A 24898-nucleotide genomic window follows, 5' to 3' on the forward strand; every position below is an offset into this window, starting at 1 on the left:
TTTCTATAATTTGCCAGTCAGACTCAAAACTTGATATGATCGCTGAATTTTTAGCTTCATCTCTTAATCTCATCAAATCTCTCAATTCAGTGTCCAACCAGGGGGATCTTAAATTCCTTACCGTACGCTTCCTTATTGGGGCATGTTTGTCAATAACTCTTAAAAATAGTGTATTAAAGACTTCAAGTGCATCATCTGGATTGTCCTTATTCAGTACTTGCTTCCAGCATATATTTTTAACATCCTCTATAAATGTTTCTTCATTAAATGTTTTCATTAATCTACTGTAGACAATTTTTGGTCCTGATTTTGGAACCTTTGCTTTTCTTACAGTCACTACAAAATTATGATCATTACACCCCACTGGTACGGATAATGTTTTAGAACATAAATAACTACAGTTTGTAAAAATATGATCAATGCATGTTTCACTTTTACTACCATCTCTTCTGATACAAACTTTCGTTGGTCTATCAACCATCTGAATCAAATTGCATGTTCTCGCAGTTGATTGTAACTTCTCCTTAAGTGAACAGTTAGACGAGTTCCAGTCAATATTGGTATCTCCTAATAAGTAAGTTTCATGACCCAGATCACATACTTGATCTAACATTAAACACATTTGATTCAGATAATCCACATTTGCACTAGGCGGTCTATAGACACATCCTATAAGCAGAGGTTTTATATGAGGTAAATTAATTTGCAACCAAATCACTTCAATATCTGCAGCCATTAGATCAGGTATCTTTTTCTCTGGAATATGATTCTGACATAAACTGCTACCCCCCTCCATTTACATTTTTGTCCCTCCTAAAAATTTTGTTACCCTGAATACCCAGTACCTCATCATTAAATGTTTCATCCAGGTGGGTTTCTGATATTGCCAATAGATCAATACCTAGAGATAATAATTAAGCAACTTCTATTATTTTATCCCTCAGGCTACAGATATTAATGTGACCCTTTACTTTTAAAGATTAATTGCAATCATAATAATCTTTGTTTTTAGCATTCAACTTCTTCCCTTTAGTTTGTGAACCATTAAACACATAACATATAAACACATAACACACACATTCACACCGACTCACATGCAACCATACACATACAAATAAAATGTCATATATGCTGTAACCTGATATCCCCATCCCCCCAAACCCACTTAATATTAGTAGACACTAGAGACTGTTTTGGCTCCTTGAGTTGTTTTCAAAATCGAATGGAGCCAATAATAGCCAAAGGCCTAAGTGTAAAAAAAAACAAATAATTAGGCCAAATAATATGGTCTAATTCACACATGGGATAGCGTTTTCTTCCACAATTTCAGAAATACTGAGTCCTCAAATAATTTTCAGCAAATCAAACTTAACACACATATTATATGCGGTAACTGTGGTTCTATTTAATGGTACAGGCAATACATTATAAACATAGTTTCTGATCAGTATTGTATGCATTATCGTTATCGACTTGTTTTCCTAATATGCATGTGTCCCCCCGTTATTATACATTGCCATTGACTGTATTATGCGTTACGTCACGTGTTTAGTTTGCATATGTTTAAACAGATGGACGCACACACGTGCGCCTGCATTCATTAATTATTTTACACATACACACACGCGTGTCCGCATTCATTCATTCTTTTTAATACTCACTCGCGGTAAAACAATGTTCTCTCACAATCAAATACTCATCAATCCTAAAAGTTATGGACATGTACACAATGTCTGTGTCAAGAAAATGTGTTTGCTGTACGGTGTTTGTAGATGCATTGATTTAAAAGTACAACTTATTACCGCTGTATCAGCTGTTCTTTCCCAAATAATTTACCAAGAATGTGTGGTTAGGTAGATGAAAGAAGCAAAGTGTATGCGCGAGGTGCACAAGCAACATTATGTATGCGCCCTTAAAATAGCATCTGAACAACGGGCCACTGACTTTAAACCAGGTATTTCCTGGTTTGTGGCGCAAGTGATTTCTGAAACTGCCAAATAGCACCAGGGAACGTTTGCGCCAGAACACGCCTCCTCCTTTCGCCGAACCAACCCTTGGGGCGCAAGATCATTCCCTAATTTACCAATGCGTGGCGCAGGAGGGAAAAGAACGCTCTGCGCCTGTTGCAAATTAGCAACGACACATGCGCCAGTAAGAAAGTCAATGGCGCCGGATGCAAGATAGGGCCCATGAAGTTATATTATGACGGACTAACTTAAAACTAAACTCTGTATAATATTTTTTTCTTTTTAAAATGACCAGAAATAGAGGTCCACACTTGAAAACCGATAGTCCCCAGTTGGTAATGTAAGTGTGTGTGTGTGTGGTAGTAATTTGGAAAGGTATGTTATTGACCTTATTCTTTCACATCTAGTTCATCTAAATAAGATCACTAAATTATGAGGTCTGTACCGTTGGAATCCTTTGAGTCTTAGCTTTCATTCACAATTTCCAGCCTAACTATAGACAAAAAAACGGCCAAATAAACCAAAAACCCGCCCAAAAACGTATATCGCCAGAAAGCTGAGGAATCATATGCTTCTGCATATGCTGCTGCTATTAAAAAAAAAGTTTAAGCCACAAGAAGCTGGAATGGAAGCGCTTGATTCCAAGCTAATATGAACATTTTACAATTGGAATGGTGAACATTTGTGGAGGGAGTAGAGTCCCAAATTTTGGAAAGAATAAGAAAGAATAAAACCAAAGAACAATAGTTGAGTGCTGCATGCAGCACTCACCTAAATAGTATAGTGCAGGATCTTTACCAAATCTACTCCGCCCTAACAAAATCAATGCATTAACCTTTCATTTGTCTAATTGTGTGTTTTGTTTAGTGTATGGATCAATATCTTCAAGTATTTAATTAATATAATTATTTTTGTCTGAAGTCAACATATGTATTTTCTTTATGTGCTGAACATCATTATATTTATTTTGTTATTTGAATAAAGATTGTCTATGAATGGTCTAGAGAATGAAGGGTGCTGTATAAATAAACTTGCATTGCCTAGTCATTAGCATTGGTTTATGAATTGTCAACTAAATGTGAGTGTGTAGCCTAAATCATGAAAATAGTCAACACAGGGTACCTTATGACCATTTATTTGAACGACAGAAATGAGAACAAACGGCAATGAGCAGCCTATAGTATCAGAAAAAATTACTGTTTGAGAAATGTTTTGAAACAAATCAAGATTTTCAAAGTAATAATAATAATGAGATAATTTGTAAAGAAACAAATAAGCAAAGTTATGAAGGGCAATTAGAATTACTTTTCAATATGTCATAACAATTTCAATTAAAGTTAATACACATGTTTATTGTGACTACATAAATATTTGAAGGTCAAGATATTCAAATCAAGTGGTACAGATTCTGTGCAGTTCTATTAGATTACTTTTTATTTTTCCGACGTCACAAATTAGGTTGAAAATCCTGAACCATGCAGGCAATTATGTTGGCCATCTTTAAAACTATTCAACAGTTGTATTTTGTCCACTTGTTGTGTGAACAAAGTGACAAAAATGTGCATTTATCTGACGCCAGATTTGGCTTCATTGCCTTCATACCTTTCACAAGGGTGGGGTGGTGTGTGTGTGTGTGTGTGTGTGGGGGGGGGGGGTATAAAAGAAGCGACCTTCTAATAATCACTGTTTCAATTGACTTAATATGAAATTAGTTTTAACCTTGGTAAAGATAGAATGTTACACAACCTTAGACACATTTTGGTTCAAGCAAAAAAGAAATAAACATATATATTAATCTATCAAAAGCAACTGGGGTGGAGGGAGATAGATTGAAAGCACTAATGTGATTTTTCAAACAGTGTCATCATAATCATGAAAGACGTCAGCTATTTAAGAGCCCACATAATGCAGACTTGACCGAAAAAAGAAATAAAAAAAATCTAAATGAAAAAAGGCACACATAAGACTACCATCAGAAAAGCAACATAAACGTTTTAACCAAACGAAACATAACACATTTATATCTGATCTGCATCATTTGGACCACCCGCACATTTGAGAGACACGGCCTTCTCGATAAGCCCGCCAACCACAACCAATAGTTGGAACCAATGACGGCGTCATGGGATTTGTTTGGTGATTTGATTTGAAAATACAAACATACCCCGATCCCAATGGAAACTGACGCCTTAACGCCTGCAGCCCCATAGAAGAAGCACAAGGGAGGAGGAGGAACCGGCGGTTGGGACTGGAAATAAGACTTCTGAAATGCGGCACGACCCATTACCAAGACTACTCTTCACAATAGACACCAATCTTTGGTGCTGGTTTGAAGAAGCCCGAAAGTGTTATCAGGGGCGCTATTCATGGATCATGTGGCCACGGTTGTTTATGCCACGAAATAATTTGTGCCCTTCTGGGAACCTGCCACTGTTTGCGTCTTACAAGTCTTCTTAAGCCCATCCGAGACCTCCGAGTTAAACACAGATAAAAACGACAACTAACTGGTGATGTTAATGACAATGACAATTTGTGTATTTCATGGTGCCGTTACTGTTATATACAGAAATTATGGGAAACACTGTTCCCGATAATACAAAACATACACTCCCCTACAGTGAAATATGGAGGACACTGCCTCCGATATGGATTAACACTGGTAGGCAAAAACTACCTTTTTTTCCTTCACATTATGGAAGACACTGCTCCCGATAACGTCTTCAGGATTAGAAGTATACATGCCCCCGAGAGCGCGGTACTCGCAGGGCACCCGGGGAGCCTCCAACTGTACTGGGGCAGGATGTCTCTGACCGCAAAACCCCCAACCAACCGGACTAGTGGATGTTCAACCAAGTGGAGATCCAAACTGAAGGTTTTCTTATGCCAACCTCTGCAAGGGCCACAATTGGTAAGAGCGGTTGAATTTGACAGATTGGTGGTTTGACTACGGCATGATGGGCTGGGCGGTTTGCCGTGATTGGGCAGTTGGCCTTGACAGGTGTATCTGGCCGCCTATCAGAAGACAGGTATACTTCTTGAAGCAGATGCTGCTTTTGTCATTTCGACAGTATAACTGTCATAATTATGGAAGGCACTGCTCCCGATAATTATATATTACATATAAAAAGATCAATAAAAAAAGAGCACCATTTATAGTGAACCCTGCCACTGATAAACAAGCAATAAAAAATAGCACTATTTATAGTGAACCCTGCCACTGATAAATAAATAACAAAAATAAATACAGGTATGGTTTTCTGATTCAGACTTTCAGCTGGATTTTAGAAAAATGGACTATGGGACTTTGCTCTTGGGTCAGCAAGTGGCCATTTAAGACAATCTTCAAAGGAGACTAACGTGAGAATGATAAATGGCTACCTATTTTTGTTGTTTACTGCAGGCAGCTATATCCGATTGTCTTGATTGGTTGACCATTCTAGCGGTCTGGTAACTTTTGACTCCAACACAAAACTGTGTATTTTAGCACAATGGTACATTAAGCCTTGTCAGATACAAAACGACGAGGTGTGAATGCAATTAAAAGATCTATACAACATCAGTAGATATGACAGCAGTTGTTGATCGCAAAGAAATTACGTTCTGTAAACAATTAAGAAATCGAACCAGTGCTAATTTTGCGATTTGTCCTGCTGTGCAAAAATTGATGTTTCCTCAAGACTGAGTGAAAGCACATCAGATAAATTACATCTTATTCAGTTAAAGTCAAAATCACAGACTTCGAGTTTACTTCCGTATTGTAGAGGTGATCATTAGGTTTAACGCCCTCACAGTGGAATATCCTTAACCTAAACTCATTTGGAGGCCAATTCCAATTCATCATTTCAATTTGGCATTGTGGAGTTTGTGAAAACAAAAAGGGAAACAATATATTATAAGTTAATCAGGGTGTTGGGAGTGTAGAAATCAATATTAGGATGAGCATCAAATGATGAACATCAAATGACCGATTGCGTTAAGACTGCCCTACAACTGTTGTGTCCATTTACAGGGACATCATCTGCAGATCTAAAAGCTGCCAGTTCTGCGTGATGGGACTGTCACACCAAAATTGTACCAGGGGGCGAAGATTGTACCTGCTACGTAATCCGCGTTCGAAACATTACGTTGGACGCGATTGTCCGTTGCCAGGCGGGTTCCAAAAAACATTGGCGCTCATGTTGCCAAAGACGAAATAACATAATACAGTTAACACTTGTTTTTACTTTATATTTGCATTGTATTGAATTTAGTTAGTAAACTGAGTGTTTAAAGTGTATCATCGTCTAGCTAGCTTGTTGTTTTAATAGACTCAGTATACGAGCTAAATGCGATTAAACAATTAAATACAATACAAATACAAAGTTAGAAACGCTAATAAATGTCATTTGTAAAATAAGTTAGCTATCAAATGTTATTTCGTCTTGTGACGCTCAATGAATGAGCCCGAATGTTCGCGAATGAACCTTCCTACGTCATCGTTCGACGCGATCTTCCGTTGCCAGGCAGGTTTGGAATTTTCGAACGAGGATTACGTAGGCGGTACAATTTTCGCCCCCGGTACAATTTTGGTGTGACAGGACCAACGTGGTGGGACCAACCGCGTGGTGGGACCTACTTGTGGTGGGACCTACCGCGTGGTGGGACCTACCGTGTGCTGGGACCTACAGCTTTGAGGGGCCCATCACGTGGTAGGTCCTACCACTGGTTTTGGTTGGTACCAACACGTGGTCAGGGCCCAACCATGTGAAGGACGGGGGTGGGCGTGGTCTAGATCTCATTATCCAGAGACCAGACATCCCCCGCTAGTGAGTTTGCGCAGCCCTGGAGGGTCCAGGTGGCCAGGGCCAGCTCGGTCTTGAAGGTGTCGACGTCGACTACGGAGTTCTGGAGCCGGAAGGCCTCCAGCTGATCCACGATTGCCTTGAATGTGTGCTGGCCGGAGCCTATGAAGATGTGCCTGAAGGGGCTATCCCGCGGGGACACATAGGGGGACAGCAGGTTCCTCTCCACCTGGGGACACGTTCCATGGGGTCTGTTACATGGGGTCATTCGGCAAACTTTGTCCAAAGCCACAAACAATTGAAATTGGACTGGCTTTAAAAATAAAAATAAAAACATGAAATTTGTCTTGGGTATATAAGGTGGGAAATGCCTTTGGGAAAAAATAACCCAAAATACGACAGGATCGTCTTGGGAGTTTATCTTCAAATCAGTCTGAGCGACACGAAAAATATTCAGCTTACAATTGTGAGATCTGACCAGGGAAACTGTACATTGCCCATTGGTCTGATTTATAAATCCAGTTCAGTTCCCCTGCTCTGTGAGGGTGGGGGGGGGGGGGGGGGTCTCACCTGCATGAGGCGGTCGTTGATTTCACGGCACATTTCCGGGTCATGCAGCTCGCTCTCACGGATGAAGACCATCAGGTCGCTCATGGCACGGCTGAATGAGCCCGTCGCCCCCTGGAGCCACTCGGGGGTCACCTCCTTGGGCAGCATGGGGGACGGTTCCTGAACACACACACACACACACACACACACACACACACACACACACACACACACACACACACACACAGGATATGTATTAAAGTCTCAGATGACGTTAAGTCGCACTATAAACAAAATCTTTGCCAATTAACACTTGGTGTCTTTGATATTGCTATATAGGTTTGTAATGCCTATGACTGGCCTTAATTTAGCATGCACACACACACACACACACACACACACACACACACACACACACACACACACACACACACACACACACACACACACACACACACACACACACACACACACACACACACACACACACACACACACAACTACCCTATCCTCGTTGTAGAAGAGATACACACAGGAAAAGCACAGTGTTAAACAAATCATCAACATGGCGGTTCACAAACACACACGGACCTTCTGGAGCATGAGCACTTTGCGGGTGATGTCGGCCGTGTAGACGGTGATGAGCTGGTCGTAGCCCTGCAGGTCGAAGCTCAGCAGGTAGTCGTGCACCAGGCGCAGGGTCATCTGACCGGCCACCTGGGCGGCGTCCAGCGCCAGCTTGGTCACCTGGTATGACGTGGCCTTTGACAGCTGCTCCTTGGTGTCCAGCGGGGTGTCCAAGTACGGGTAGTCCTGGGGGGAGAATTTAACTGAGATCACATACATCTATCAACAGACTTCATTGTTCAATTAAAAAATTGCTTGGGAAGTGTAATGTGTCTCGTATTTCCATTCAAAAGATCTATAGAGGCATGGAAAAGAGAGACAGGATGGTGATCAGGGTGAAATACTGTAGAGAGAAGTGGCTGCACAAATACTAATAAATAAACATGACATACTTGGAAAATCAGGAAATTGCAGAGGCAGGATAGTTTAATGACTAGGTTGTTCGACTAAACACCAAATTATCAGTCAAGTTGTGCTGTCCAAGTCATAAAGACAAGCCAAGGTTCTCTTCCCTAGTTTCAAAGGATGGCTGCACTGGAACCACAAAACTTACAGAAGTGCCGGTAAATCTGAACGAGATGGAGGGAATTCCTGAGAAGGCGAGGAAAGGAAAGGCAGCATCTGACATCTGCATGGGCTGCAGGCTGAGAGAAAACAGGAGGGCACACATGAACCACAAAACATAACCACATGTTCTAATAGGGTAACACCATATGGCGAGGATGGTAGAAGTGATAGACCAATTACTTTGCTTGCCACTGCATTTTCGCCCTCTCCTTGATCGGACTCAACTGTAAGACACAAGGTAGAAAGGTAGTCAAGACGGGTCAGTGAACAGATAGGCCAGACAGGTCAGTCAGCAGGTAGGCCAGACAGGTCAGTAAGCAGGTAGGCCAGACCCATTTTGGGGGGGAATTTAGATACCGGCAAGGTGGTAAATCGTAAAACAATCTTTTTAGTTAGCTAACTTCTAATAGAGTAGTATTTATCCTTCCACCAAATTTGTATCGGATGCAAAATTTGTACCGCCTGCGTAGGGATTGTCCGTTGCCAGGCAGGTTTCAAAAAACAATCGCGCTCATGTTGCCAAAGACGAAATAATATAATACAGATAACGGATGGCTAGATAACACTTGTTTTTACTTTATATTTGTATTGTATTTAATTGTTTAATCGAATTTAGCTAGTAAACTGAGTGTTTAAAGCAGGTTTCAAAAAACATTCGCGCTCATGTTGCCAAAGACGAAATAACATAAAACAGATTACGGATCGCTAGATGACACTTGTTTTTACTTTATATTTGTATTGCATTTAATTGTTTAATCGAATTTAGCTAGTAAACTGAGTGTTTAAAGTGTATCATAGTCTAGCTAGCTTGTGTTAATTAAATTTCCTTAATTTAATTTAGATAATAGATTATAGGTAATAGATAGATAGATAATAGATGGGTAGATAGGTGCGCAGGCATTTACTAACTGGTAAATGTTTTTTTATTACATACTGTTTAGGGAAATAGATAAATACAATACAATACAAATATAAAGTTAGGATCGCTAATAAATGTAATTTGTAAAATAAGTGTTATCTGTCTTGTCGCGCTCAATGAACGAGTTCGCGAATGTTCTTGAACCTTCCTAAGTCATTCGACGCGATCGTCCGTTGCCAGGCAACGGGCGACGCGATCGTCTGTTGCCAGGCAGGTTTGGAATGGATTACGTATGGATTACGTAGGCGGTACAAATTTGGCACCCGGTACAAATTTGGTGTGACAGAGCCATCACATGCATCTCTATTATTCTGATCATTTTAAACTCGTTTCACTTTCTTTAAGAACTCTGTTTGGTGTTTTGGGCTGTATAACCTGGTTTGGTTTGAGCTCACCTCCTTCATGGTGCGCTTCACCAGGGACTGCAGCAAGTGGCTCGCGGAGGCATTGAACTTATCGGAACCTGGAAGATAAGGAAACGGGTAAGTTTCAAACCACAGGAGGACTTCTACCACTTTTAAATGAAATTGACAGCACGATTGACCCCTGGCCTCAGGGGCAACACACACACACACCTGTCACAACACCGTCCAAGCTAATGTACGAGAAGGCCTTCATGCTCAGAGAGGCCAGGTAACCCTGTGCACACAAATAGACAGTGGTGAGACATCACACAAAATATGCTGAACAAGAATAATCACCACGGCTGGAGAGCTTTCTCTAAATCCAGTTTAGTATTTTTGCAAAACACTTAATTGTCCTCTTAATTGCATTACATTTTGCACAATTACCGTAATTTTCGGACTATAAGCTGCGCCTTTTTTTCCCATTTTTCGATTCTGCGGCTTATATAACGGTGCGGCTAATCTATGGATTTTTACAGCTAACGGCCACTCGGAAAATTTGTATTCAAAGCTTAAATCAGTATTCGGAGCTTTGTTGTTTTTTTTTTCACGTACGTGACGTTACCAGAGCGAGGGAGGCAAACTATAAGCGTCAGCGACCCCAAGCAGAGAAGCGAGAGAGGTGGAGGAAGAATAGATATATTGTTTCTCTTTACTTTATAACACAACATTAGCGGGATCTCGGGAGGAAAAGTAATACTGAGCGAAATGCTAACCTTAGCTTAGTAGTTTGTTTACGTTCGCTGTACAGCGCCGCGCCAATCAACTGTGACTGGCTTGCTGCAGAGCGTGAGCGTCTTGGGAATACCCGGACAATATAATGGATATAATATGGACACATAAGACAATCAATATTCGGTATTTGTTATGGATTTATTGTACAAATTCCCTTAAAAGATGCACGTTCCAGGATGAATTGAAAAGCTCCCGTAAGGGCTGGGATGGCAGAGGACAGCTGATTTGGAACGGAACAACCGCTGTTCGCTTTCACGGGGAAAAACTAAGGAACTTCAACCTACTTAGGCCTACTAATTAACGTTCAAAAGCTATTAAATCTTCAACAAAATATGCAGATACTGTCAAAATCGGTTCCAGGGAGTATATAGGGATTATTAATGTTTTTTTTTATGGTGTTTTTTTCTGGAACGAGTATTCGAATATTCGCTCGGAAAAAACCAACGAGTATTCGAAGCCTGAAAAAAAGGCATTCTGGCCAGCCCTAATGGTAATTAAACATTAAAACACCTGCGGCTTATAGTCCAGTGCGGCTTATATATGTACACATCATTCAATTTAGCTGCTGCGGCTTATACTCCGGTGCGCCTTATAGTGCGGAAAATACGGTACTAATTTAACTTCCTGCTCATTGGATGCAATTCCTACCTCGAGCCACTCTGTGGAGCCAACGTTCCCATAATCACCGGCACTCCAGCTGGCAAACACAATGCTTCTCCTTGGCCGGAAGCCCCCTGACACGCAGGGAATAGAAGGCCAGGTCAAATATCGGATTATTATTTCAACACTAAAACTGCAATAGGTTGCAGCTCACTTGACAAAACACACACACACACACACACACACACACACACACACACACACACACACACACACACACACACACACACACTTCGGTCACTGTGCGAAGCTTTCAGAGTGGGGAGCGTGACTCACCGTGCTTCACCATGGTGGAGATGGAGCGGGCGAGCTCAACCAGGACACTGGTGCCCACCGTGGACTTGGCAAAGCCGGTGCCCCAGGCGTCCCTCTGAGCCCCCAGGATGATGTAACGGTCTGCGAGCAAAGGGAAGAACGCTCAGGGGAGGGTGGCCGTTGACATGATTTTTGTAATCCATTTCTCTAGTAGCGCTAGTTACTCTAGTAGCGCTGGTAACTTGTGTTGCAGTTTTCTTTAGCATTTCATCCAAAGAGACACTGATGCATGACATTCAGGAGCGGATCATGGGTAAAGACTCTTGGCCATGGCTTGCTACTTGAAATTGGAGATTCAACCCCCAGTCCATTGCACCCTAGACACTTGACTACCAACCGGCTGAGACCAGTAGAGAGTGTTCAGAGACAGACCTGGGTCCACAAGGCCCTTGATGACGCCCAAGATGTTGTGGATCTTCTTCTCCACCAGCACGTTGTTGACCTCCACCGTAACCACGTCATTGTCTCCCAGGCGGATCACGTCGCGCCACTTATTGGGTGGCAAGTGTCCCTCCAGACTTCTGTAGTAGGGACACAGACCACGCTTTAGTGCGAGTCTGGTGCGCGCACACACACACACACACACACACACAGGGCCGTTGCACCAAATCCTGGGCCCCTATACACGAGGTACTGATGCCCCCCCCCCCCCCCTCGATTGTTGACGGGGGAGGGGGGGGGGTAGAACGATTGTTGACAGGGGGGGGGGGGGGGGGGGGAGACGAGGAGGCCATGTGCGACTCCTAACACTATGGGCTGGTGGATAATTCGAATTTCTGTGTTTTGTTTTTTTTGCCATGGGCCCCCCCACGACTGCCTCACTTTCCCCCGCAGTCCGTCGGCCCTACACACACACACACACACACACACACACACACACACACACACACACACACACACACACACACACACACACACACACACACACACACACACACACACACACCCACCCAATGATGCGTTCGGCCAGTTTCCAGGAGATGGTCTGGGCGAGGATGGAGGGCAGGCCGGACGACTGGACTGCGGCGAACCGTGTGTGGTTGAAGGAAGGGAAGCCGGGGCTGTATGGGTCTCCCGAGCCCAAGTGGACCTGGAGAGGTAGAGAACACACATTTAGACCCAATAGGGTCTCCAAACCTGGGCCATGGCTTAACCTACTATATTGCACCAAAAAGACCCAATTACATATCTGTTCTTCTAAATGTGCAGAGGGTCAGACTGAAAGCGATCCAGAAAACTGGTGCTGAATTAGTAATATACAAGATTCCAAACCAAAGTGAATCTATCAAAATATTGTCACCAATTTTCCCAGCCTCTAGTTTACATTTCCATGGAATTGGAGCCTGCATTGTGTAGTCATGCCGTTACATACATTACAGCCTTTCCTTCGGTCATGCCAATAGGATTACATTTAAACCAAAGGGCTTACGTGTCCATAGAGCTCGTTGATGTCCGTGTCTCCATATATGAGCACAGCAGAAACATTCCACCTGGCAGCATTGGCAACCTATAGGCAGGGAGAGAGAGTAGATATACATGAGGAGTCAAGTCAACCGGGAATCACAGAATACAAAGACAGGACCTGCCCTGACTTTACTATTACTACTACTACTACTAGACACACTTAATTATTCCGCATTCTTTCTATTAATTGCCTTTGTAAAGTTTACAACTTGTCAAGAGTGTCTTGAAAAGTTACATAAATTGTTTTATCTGTGTGTAGAAAACTACTCTAGCAACACAATCTGAATCCCAGAGACCTCACCTTGTCAGCAAAGCTGATCTTGCCAGCCTTCACCAGCACAACCCTCCCACTCAGAAGCATATTGAAGTCCTTCAGCATCTCGAAGTCATCCATCCGGCCGTAGTAAGCGTAGAGAATGGCGCCCTACACACACGCCACACACACACACACACACAGAAAGTCAGAAGTGGGATACCACAACCTTGAGCCGGACACGTCACAACTGCCCTTGTGAAAAGAGTGACAACTGAAAAAGTTTGTATCCATAGAAGTTGAAACATGCAACATTTGCCGTGGGTCCTCTAGCATTCCATAAATAAAAAGTATGATTAACAACAAAGACACATCTTCCACAGGAAGAGGATATTTTCAGAATAGAGAACAACACCAGACAGCATCCATACTAGGGAGAGGGTTGACACACTGCACTCACGGTGACATTCCCAGTGGCGCTGTAGGAGAGGAAGCCGGTTTGTTTCTCGGTCACCCCTTTGAAGGTGACCTGGTTGGGCTTGCGGGCGTCGGGCTCCTGGACCCTGACAAAGTGCTCGTCGCTCCACGGATGCATGGAGTAGGCCTTAAACCTGCTCAGAACCTTGTTGGCCAGCGCCTCGTCCCCAAGGCTGCCGGCTCGGTGGCTTGCGCTGCCCAAGTCCCTGAGGAGAAGAGTGACACAGAAAGAGCCGCTAACGCTTGTCCAGCACCGACGTTCAGCACCATGGCCCATCATTGTAAAAGTTTGAGTCAAATCTGCCAGAATTATCTGGAAATGTTTTCATCAACAAAATTAAAAAAAAATCCTAAAATCGTTTGCATTTTTCCTTTAGACAGGAAATATCAGCAAACTGATTTCCCTGCTTAGTTGTTCCTTCGATATATATCGCGAAGCATCGTTGTAGGATTGCCTAACAATATTTTGATTATTGCAGAATCGCTGCATGGCGATATTATCGGTATGGCGGGCCGTGTGGGACGTACCTTGAGGTACCCTGTGATTCCCTCCCAGACTTGGGGCTCACCTGAAGGCCTGCTCCAGCTTGTCGGCGCTCAGCTGCTCCGCCAGGAGGCTCTTGACGTCCGCCCAGTCCATGAGCGGGGCCGCCCCCGTCTCTCTCTGCACTACGCTGGGAGGGCTGAGGGGAAGGTCTGCCAATTTACAGCTGAGGGCCACTTCTTCCTTCTTGCGGTGAACCAGGTATCCTATCAGATAGCCTTCAGCAGTGGGGGGGGGGGGGGGGGGGGAGGTTTTTAGTATTTGAAGGCCGCAGAGAAACAAAGAAGAAGTATAGGATGCCAAAAGCACTTCTGAACTGGATAGCATGTCCCCCCCACACACACACACACACACACACACACAAAGTGCATTAACAAAATAAGAAAATAATAGTTAACAGAACATTATTGCTTTACCCTTACAGCTGCCGTACCAATGGATCACACCTCAACAAGTATGAAGAACGGTTGCTTTCCCTCGAATGACTTCAGACCCACACAATGTAGCTTAAGCAGTTTAGATGAGCAGGCAGAGGTTAGGCGTTGTGCTCTGCGGACATTGGAGGATCAACACCCGGTACCTCTACTCCACTAGACTACGCCTCCATCTCTTCTAATGAAACCACCCCTCTATGCAACGTTCCCTGTACTCGCCGATGATGAAGATGAGGAGGGTGGCGGACACCAGGAAGCAGATGTTCATGGGCGAGCGTCCGGTCTTGCGCAGCGCGTAGGGCCCGTGCACGCCGTTGGGCTGGTGGGTCTCGCCCACGCCGTTGCCCCCCACCTCCTCGTCCAGGTCGGCCGACAGCTTCATCTCCACGTGGCTGTTGTCCCCCTCCATGTTCTGGGTGAGGTTGAAGCGCGTGTACGAGCGTGGCTCCCCATTGAACTGAGAGGGGGACACAGAGGTGGACAGACGCCGCCTTACTTCCCCGATGAGGTCAACTCCTTAAGGCTTTGTACACAGTTAATGAATAATTTGTATTACAATTATTTTATTATTTATTTTTGTGATCCAATCTACAAAATAGGTCTGTGTCAATAGGTCCTGAATTATTTTTTTGCAATAATAAGTTGTTTATAACGACCATATAATTCACGGGTTGGAATCTGAAGGAAGTGATTTTGCTTACTTCCTTTAAAAGGCACAATATGTGACATTCAAGACTTAGACCCGTTATGCAACTGCTGTTCATCGACCCAATGAACAGTTAGGCTTCGCCTATTGTTGTACAAAGCAAGGCTTTGTATAAGGTCAGTGGGAAGACTCACTATTTTGGATATCGTCGTTCTGGCCTGTTCCATTTTCACTTCTCAGGATCCTGAAGAGGAAGAAATAAAGAAAAAAAACTCTTAGACAAAGTTCAAGAGTCCAACTGTGCAGTGAAATCCCACGCCTGGGAGTCTTCACCGCTCAGGTGCTGTGTACATATTCCCTTTCATTTCTGGGAAGGAGGAGGGGGTTGAACCTCTTAACCAAACATCAAAGCGCTTTCCTATGGTCCTGACAGCGTTCCCAGGTATGCAATACCTGCGTCTAGCAGCAGGCGGTCTACAGCCCCACGGTTCAAAGGAACACACAGTGCACACAATGCAAACACAACTTCCCTTACACGCCTACCAAACCAAACAATGGCTCTGATTTAATTGCCACCCACACCTATAACAGCCATTTGGGATTATTATTATTATTATCTATGATAACAGTTCCTCATGGGAGCCTTATAAGCTATTTTCCTCACCCTCTGGGATGTTTAAACTGCCGTCCGACCATACCCAACCTAAACTGATTTGAACAATTGAACCTATACTGGTTCAATGAACAAATTAACCAGTACGTTCAGGTTAAGGTCATTCTACACAGATCCCCCGGTGAACAACAATCGTTTTTGCTACAAGTTAATTTTAACATTTGTTGCGGTTTGCTTACAAACGAATGCACAAATAGTTGACTGACTTTATCGAGGTCTATCTGAAAGAATTTGCAATGCTTTAAGAGACAATAAAGTTCTGGTCCTGCAAACAATATAGTTTCCCACCGCAGTGAACAATAGGCATCTATTCATGCAGTATCAACAATTAATGACTTAATGTCTTTTTCGTTATAATGCACATGATGACTTGGCCATTAAAATAATTCTGATTCTGATTCTGATGATCATTATTTTTTAACTCAAGATTGTTTAACAGAGAATTTAAGTTGAGATTCCATTACTCCAATTTTGATGTGCAGCCCGCCCTACGCTTGCCTCTTTCACAAAAATATTTCACTTTCCTCCTGAGTTCAAAAACGAGGATAATATACTGATCCACAATTGCACATTGAATTGAAGAGCTGAATTTGGTTGACAAAACCTGAACATAGGCCTAGGCTATATGACATGCAAAGACGCAAAAGTTATCTCCCCAGTAGGGATTCTAAAGCATTTGAACTAACAGAAGATGATGGCCAGCTACCCAACAAACTAACCATTCACACCGAAAGAGGATCCATCTCTCCTATCATTTACAGAAAAGTTAAAGTTGGTTTTCATTTTCACTTCTCAAAAAACCCACGAAAATTGTATCACCAAATGTATCACCTCACTGCCCTGTATGGGCAGTGAGGTTTTTTAAGTTACCATTTTTTAATGGTAACTTTTACCATTAATAAAATGGTAATAGTTACCATTTTAATCATTATGCAAAAATAATAAGTTTGAGAAACCAATTGTGACTTTGGCATCATATTATTAGGGGTGGGAATCTCTTGGCACCTCACGATTCAATACGATTCCGATTCAGAGGTCAAAGATTCGATTCTAAAACGATTATTGATGCATCTCGAAGCAATTTTTTTTTTATGCACATTTCCAATCGGAATATTCAAAAAATATATATACATCTGAATTTGCTACTCAGTGTTTGTTAATGACTTCCTACATTTGTGATGATCATTAAAGAAATCAACAGATTAATTACCTTATCAGAGAAAAAGCTTTTGTCACAAATATGACTATGAACAATGCAATAATCAATGCAGCTTGCATTACAACACACTTAGGCAAGGCAAGGCAACTTTATTTATATAGCACTTTTCATACACAAGGCAGACTCAAAGTGCTTCACATATAAACATTGTCATACAATAAAATAAAATAATAGATAAGTAAAAGAAAAGATATGCAAAGAAATGGGTAAAATAGAAAGTTACAAAGGCAAATTAGTATTAAAATAGAAAATAAAGGGAAAGTTAAAAAAGCTTTTTAGAAAGTGCAATGTATTTAAGATTGAGCAGAAAGCTATAGCAAACATAAAAGTCTTCAGTCTTTTTTTAAAGGTGCTCAGAGTTGGGGCAAGTCTTAAACTTAGGTAAAAAAAAAAAAAAAAATCTTTTCTATGTCATTAAAGAAAAAGCTGCTCTTAGTCAAGAATAAGAACTTGTTTGTCGTTCTTGGGTCTGGCTGTGAGTTTGCGTGCATGCTATGCGTAGGCAGGCTGAATCGCAATCGCGTCCAGACAAATCAGACTGGCCAATACACATTGAAGATAAATTAAATCATTTTAAAACTACTCAAACTATCCCGCTCTGCAACAGAATGTTGCAGGAGGTAGGGCTGGGGAATATACCGGTTTTAAAATTATACCGGTATATTTTTGAAAAGCGATATGTAGTTGAGACAATATCGCCACACCGGTATATTATATATTATTTTGATGTTGCCTTGCGAGCGCTATTTTACAAAGCTGACCGCTGCTCTCTGAGCCTACAAACCATGTTCAGCTGCTCAATCCCGCCCCCCCCCCCCCCCCCCCCCCGTACGTAGAGTTCCCCCACCCACGGACGTTTCGCATCACAACAAAACATTTCTCGTGAGCACGAGAAAGTATCTGGTGCGCACGAGAAAGTATCTGGTGCACACGAGAAAGTATCTGGTGCACACGAGAAAGTATATGGTGCGCATATCACTCTGTGTGTGTGTGTGTGTGTGTGTGTGTGTGTGTGTGTGTGTGTGTGTTCAGCGTGCGAGTGCAGTGGACGAGCGAGCGGTAGCATGCATGTAAGTTTAGTGAAGTAATGATCGAGTTCGGATGTGTGTAAAAGAATAAAGCACCCGGCAAGAATCGGTGGCCGCTTCATTCCGACCATATTCCGACCTATAAGCAGACCCACAGCCGGTCAAAGTGAAGGGTGTGTTGCCCCTGAGAGATCATCGGCCCTGGAGGGAACGTGTCTGGGAGCCGACAGCAGAAAGTTGTAACACTAACCATCTCGTAATCAGAGGCGGAGCGCAAGAAAGTAGTACGTGCTCCAATAGTGCAAGATAAAAATAAAGCACATTAATGAATGATTTTAGCTTGTGTGTGATTTATCGCGGGCACGGGCACACGCAAGCAAAAATCATTCATATTATAGAAGAGGCTGTCAAGGAAAACAGGATTTTTTTGTCTCCGATGACGTCTTTGGTATCACTCCGCAAATAGTCCGGTAACTTGTCAACTCCAGCGTCTTCGGTTGCTATGCGACGTCAACGTCTTTGGCGGACTATTTCTGCACAGCTGTGCTTCGTTGAGCAAAAAAAAAAGAAAAAACACTAAATAAATGGTTGATAATGGCGCGGAGTTAAAACTACACACTTTACCTGTTTTGTTCAAAATATCGTTATAATATCGTATATCGCCATTCGAACAGAAAATATCGAGATATGAGTTTTGGTCCATATCGCCCAGCCCTAGCAGGAGGCGAAGAAATTTAATAATCAAAAAAACAAAGAATTATAAAAAAAGAATATTCAGATTAATTTATCTGAATCGAGATGGAATCGTTCTACACAGAATCACAATGCATCGAAGAATCTATTATTTTTCCCACCCCTACATATTATTATCAAGTAGATCATAAAGTTTGGTTCCTGTTGGTTGTCAGTTGAGGTCATGAGTAGGTAGGGAATTTATTTTATTTTTTCCAGCGGCAGTGAATGATAGGTAGGTTGTTTTCATTTAAAAACGAGAAAATTCGCTCATCCTTGTACAGAATGAAGAGGTGCTGTACCAAAACGTAATTATAGAGGTGCTGTACCAAAACGTAATTACATTAAAAAATTTTTTTTTTATAAAACTCATAAAATAATTTGGGTCGCACATAAATTGACAGGGTCGGTCGGAAACCGGAACCAAACAAAATTTTTTTTTAGGCCTCACAGACTTAAATTCATAGTTCATTTATAAGCCAAGTTGTCAATAGAAAACTAGTAGAGCTGTCAGTTAAACGCGTTATTAACGGCGTTAATGCAAACCAATTTTAACGGCGTTAATTTTTTTATTGCGCGATTAACAAATTTATTTATTTTTTTCTTTGGCTCAAAACAAAGAAGCAGTAGCCTGACTGCTATGTTCAAATGACATTTGTTCAAAGCAGTCGTTTAATTGCAGTATAGGCTCTTTTTTTGTATCGTCCTGTTTTGATCAGTATATGCCAACGTTGTTATCAATAAAAAATGATTTGCACAAGGCAAGCCGATGCACTTCACCATGTTGATAAGAGATTTAAAATGAGAATAATTATGGGACAAAAAAATCAAGGGATATTTAGCATAGAAAAATAATTTGCGATCAATCGCGATTAATCGTGAGTTAACTATGACATTAATGCGATTAATCACGATTAAATATTTGAATCGCTTGACAGCTCTAAAAACTAGCCATTTTAATGTTTAGTCAAGTTCTTGTATTAATTGTGTGGATCCATAAAATAATAAATTCATTCTTCTAAATTGTTTCAACCCAAATTATCCTAAAGAATAAATCCCTCTATTCCACTCCTCCTCAAATAACCTCCAGCCTTGGCCTAGTGACACTTAGACGCACTGCTGTGGACCTTCCCATAAAGTACTGGTTGTATTCCCACCCACACCTCCGCTCTGTACCCTACAACCTGCACCAGTCCACGCAGCCGAGAATTCCCAGAACTCACAAGACAGAGGGGAGAGGAGGGGGGGGGGGGGGGCAAGAACCACAACCGACTCTGCTGACTGACTGGATAATGATAAAAGTATACACCAAACTGAGTTTGAGTCCCAGGAGTATACAGCAAGGAAATGGGAATGAGTGCCATTATTTCAAATATAACAAAACTCTGCTCAACTGAGGGCTCCATGTTCTAGATAGAGCTAGTCCAAGGTGTATTTCTCCCGTCTGGCCTTCAGAGTGGAACAAAACATCCATATCTACATAGCCACTCAGGGTCGAGTAGACGTTAACATATATATAGGCTAATCCACCAGACAAGCCAAAGATAATATGGGACTCAAGGTCTATCTGGATGAGAGGGAACTACATACTGCTTAAAGTTGTCTGTGGCATTTCTGCAGTAGACCATCTACAGAGATATAGAGGCTAAATTAGGTTGTGAAAAGCGTTACTTATTAAGAGTGAACTACAAACCCTAGAGAGTGCAGCCCGAGGCCAATGGACCAGCATGGACATTGCATGAGAGACAAGAGTGTGGGCAAAACGCCAAGAAAACTCACATTCTCAGGCCGGCACTGGTTGCACTGGCTTAATTTATAATGATGCTAATCGGGGCCTCAGCGAACTCTTCGCTGTTTGCATACTTCTAGTAGATAGCACAGGCTAGTGCTTAGCACTGAGCAAACAACATCAATGTCCACTCGTAATAAAGGCTGGGGACACTCTAGGCTTAAGTGACTAATTCACAAAGTTTTCCAATCTTCTACTAGTTATGACAAAATAGTGCCATTAGGAGCAGCCAACAGCAAGGAGAGTTTGCTGGTGTTATTAGGTTCTTCTTAAGCCCTATTGGAGTGCACAAAATACTAAATAGTAAAGGATGAATCATGCAAGCTACAAGGCATGGTTAATGCCTGATGTTTAATATTGATTAGGCCTAAAAAAAAAAAAAGTTTGGTTCCTGTTGGTGGTCAGTTGAGGTCATGGGTAGGTAGGGAATTTATTTTATTTTTTTATTTTATTTTTTCCAGCGGCAGCGAATGATAGGTAGGTTGTTTTCTTTTAAAAACGAGAAAATTCGCTCATCCTTGTTCAGAATGAAGAGGTGCTGTACCAGAACGTAATTATAGTTTGCATCAAAAAAAAAAAAAAAATTTTTTTTTTTTTTATAAAGCTCATAAAATAATTTGGGTCGCACATAAATTGACAGGGTCGGTCGGAAACCGGAACCAAACAAATTTTTTTTTTAGGCCTTACATTCTTAGATATACAAGTAGTAGAAGAGGAGGTAGAATCAAAAGCTTTATATGTGCCAGTCTTGGGTTAGTATTCAAAACATGACCCGTTTCAAGTACAAAGTACAGACATATAAAAAGTACAACTTGAACAAAAAGGGGTCCATGTGTTTGCTGTGACTGTTGTTCCTCACCTATTTCTTTAAGGTGACGCCAAGGATTGTGCATACCAAGCATAGCAGAACTCAAACTTTAATCAGCTTAACCAGCCACTCAGTTAGGGGGACCAATGGATTAGTAACACTCCAAGTTGGTGTTACAAAACGTATACATGTACAAATGACGCTTTAACCATTAGGTGAGACCAATGGCCAAGATTCTCCAATAAGGGGTAGGTGATCACGAAATCCCTAAACAATACTTTGGAGTGATTCAACTTTAAAAAAAATAAATGGTGGTAGTACCCAAAGTTCTCGGAGGTGTAATGCTCTGAAAGTGCACGTTGTGTATATCTCCAGTCAAAATGTTTTGGAGACGTGCATGTGCATTAGAGATAGCGAGGGGTGAGCGTGGGTCACGCCCTACCCAGGAAACGTGCTCGTGCCAACGACATACAAGACAATCAGATCAAATGAGGGCCGCGTCGTGGACGACACATATCTGCCCAAAGAAGCAACGTGTCAAGCAACCCTGAGGAGAGCTCTAGGCTTCCAATGACGAACCGAACGATACCTAACCCACTTCAATAGGATCGTTAACTTCCACCACAGATTCAAGGCTAAGCCATTGGGTACTGGAGAGGGAAACCAAGCCAACCTCACCGAGGGTATATTGAGTCCAATTGGCCATGGGGCTCCTAGAAAAATGAGGGGGGTGGAGGGGTAGCCATTAGTAGCTAGCCCCTCTCATTCTTAACCCAGCAGCTGCCCTAGAAACCGTTGCTTCAGAAATAGACTAGTAGCAAAACAGAAAAAGATTACCCCACAATTGTTGATAAAGTGACAGTCAGCACGACGGGGTCGTGTGCACCAACGCCGATTAAGCCTCAGGCCAACTGTGGCAATAATGACAAGCCATACGATTGAGCTGGTTGGACATATCCTCAATGAAGGCCATTAAACATTACTATAACATGCCACGCATGCACAGAAAAAATAAAACATATTTATTTAAAATCATACTGATGAGGATCTAGCCTGGAAGTGCAATGACGAACCATCATATTCTTTGCTTTTGTGTAAGAGGGATCATTGCCCAATATCTCTAAGCTACTTTCCCTTAAAGAACAGCTGAAGTGAATACTTTTACATTTGTCTGCAACATTACATTAGCTCATCGAGGAACAGCCAACCATGTTCCAAAAAAGGTGAAATATCCTGTCCATCCAGTATACAAACAGGAAGTAGGCTATGTCAGGAAATGTCAAACAATGACAGGTAAGATTGCATCGACGAGCAGAAACGAATGCAAACAAATAGAGTAGAAACTCTACCTTGCCAATAACTATTAGCCTAAATTAAAGCAAAGCAATGCATCCAATCTTTTCTGACATTATCAACAATCAATTCTAGTGAGTCTTGGACCACCTTCTGACCATAAGAATAGATCCATTTTGGAGGTACAACTGAGAAGAGGGCGAACCACTGGACCAGAGGACTGGAGAACAACGCTTAGGAGAGTTAGGAGAGCATACTGCAAGTGTGTGTGTGTAAGAGGGTTCAGAGGAGGAGGTGGGGTAGTGAGGGAATCATTGTTCAGGGGGAAATCATGTGAGAGTCACATTGAGCATGGAGTTTTGAGTGGGCTTGCTCACAGGGGAGAATGCGGGCGAGCGAGGACGGCGAGAAATGGCACTTGAGTTCTCAAGTGAAATGGACTTTTTGAGGCGCACATATGTAATCACCCTAAAGATTGGTGCACTAGCAAATTAACTGACACACACACACACAAAAGAAAAACGATTGTAGTGATAACAAAGGGTTTTTTATAGGTTACCTTGGGTGAGCTGGACGTAGGCCTACACATATTTTCTATCCTAATTATAGCCTTGCATTGATCTCATCCTAACCATCTCCACGACATATAGAATGAGGTGTAGCCTATTTATTGTGTTTATCAAGTCTGATTCTGAACGTCATCCTAAACAACACGCGTCTTTCATCACCTGTTTAATATAAGGGGCACCTGACCCTTGCTGTATGCATTACCCTTGTGGTACACAAATAATAATTTTAATTATTAAACATTTACAAGAAAAGCTCACTCAGAATGCTGTCATGCTGGGCAGTAGGCCTACAAGAGCCTTAGGAACACGGGGGGCAAGCTATTCAAGGGCATCAACCCAGCGACATGTCAAGTTCACCTGCTACACCTCGACCAAGTGCTTTGCTATAGTAATGAACCGAACATCTATAGACAACACATTGAACATGTATAGAGAAGTCCCACCGCATCTAGCTATAGCATATTGCACTCTAATAAACAGTTGTATTATTTCAACCATGTCCTACCTTTATAATTACAGAATAAAACCCAAAGTATTTATTCAGCACTATGCGCCGTGCATTTAACAGCAATTCATAATTGAGAAAAGACTGTATAGCATGTACAAATATTAGGCCTTCATATTTAATAATGCACATTGAGAAAATACTACTGTTAAATATATATTGAAAATATATGTTTTTGTCACGCATCAACGTTGTTCTGGTTGGATGCCCCTGCTAAGTATCGGATATATATATTACAGCGTTTCATACATTTCTGACCCTGACCGTGGGCCAACATGAGGCGGGGGTACAGCAGCACGAGCGTGTCTCCCAGGCTCTGCTTCATGGCGTCCTCGTTGCCAATGTCAATAGGATAACTACTGGGGGACACAGCCTTTGTCTCCTACGAAATGCAAAACGGCCTAAGCGACAAATGTGGGGTTTACCCAAATTACTTATAATCGGAGGCTTCACGGAACTAATATCGCAGAAGATAACGAACATTGGTGAAACGCACGGCACAGGACACCAAATAGGCCTATTAGAATAGGTTATACTCCATATCATGAACATCTACATCTAAGAGGTTGCCTCTGCTCATCTCATGGCGTTGTAATCCATTCATACGAGGCCAAGTGTTTCCTATTACACTTCATGTTGTGTGTATATAGGATGAAAGAGTTTCCTCACCTTGTGTGACTGAGCCGGTGCTACACGAGGTGCTGGACTCCCCTTCTGGTGTCTTCTGCTCTTACAGGTCTCCTCTACCTGCTTCTAGTAGTGGCTGCGCTCGACCTTGGCACCTCGGATCTGATTGGCTGTGTGTGAGGGAAACGTCACATATACTTCACATCCTGAAGCAAATCTCGCGTTGCAGCCCATGCACTCCAACCACGTGGTCCTTCCAATGGGTCCTTCAGGGGGCCGGGTTGGCCGGGTTGCCAGATTGTGCGGTAAATAT

General features: G+C 42.3%; 1 protein-coding gene across 1 annotated transcript; it reads right to left on the reverse strand.

Moving 5' to 3' along the window:
• Positions 1–3086: 3086 nt before the first annotated feature.
• tfr1a (transferrin receptor 1a) lies at positions 3087–24778 on the reverse strand. Its single transcript, XM_030364399.1, has 18 exons — positions 24628–24778; positions 15537–15586; positions 14916–15153; positions 14288–14480; positions 13702–13924; positions 13290–13412; positions 12954–13031; positions 12475–12614; positions 11897–12045; positions 11486–11605; positions 11198–11283; positions 9986–10049; positions 9806–9873; positions 8672–8715; positions 8478–8568; positions 7889–8110; positions 7319–7477; positions 3087–6977 (listed from the first exon to the last, which is right to left on the reverse strand). Exons 2-18 carry the CDS (start codon positions 15567–15569, stop codon positions 6735–6737), a joined length of 2274 nt encoding a protein of 757 aa, XP_030220259.1. The 5' UTR covers positions 15570–15586; positions 24628–24778; the 3' UTR covers positions 3087–6734.
• Between the last annotated feature and the right edge of the window lie 120 nt (positions 24779–24898).

Source organism: Gadus morhua, chromosome 8 (assembly GCF_902167405.1).
Source record: "Gadus morhua chromosome 8, gadMor3.0, whole genome shotgun sequence".
Classification (NCBI taxonomy): Eukaryota; Metazoa; Chordata; class Actinopteri; order Gadiformes; family Gadidae; genus Gadus; species Gadus morhua.

What these genes read in the sequence shown, in the direction of transcription:
- tfr1a (XM_030364399.1), bottom strand. Translation starts at nt 15,569, where the DNA reads ATGGAACAGGCCAGAACGACGATATCCAAAATA. An exon ending in CTTGGACGGTGTTGTGACAG is followed by an intron (nt 9,874 to 9,985) that starts GTGTGTGTGTGT and finishes CTTATCTTCCAG; the next exon opens with GTTCCGATAAGTTCAATGCC. An exon ending in TGAAGCGCACCATGAAGGAG is followed by an intron (nt 8,716 to 9,805) that starts GTGAGCTCAAAC and finishes TGTGTCTTACAG; the next exon opens with TTGAGTCCGATCAAGGAGAG.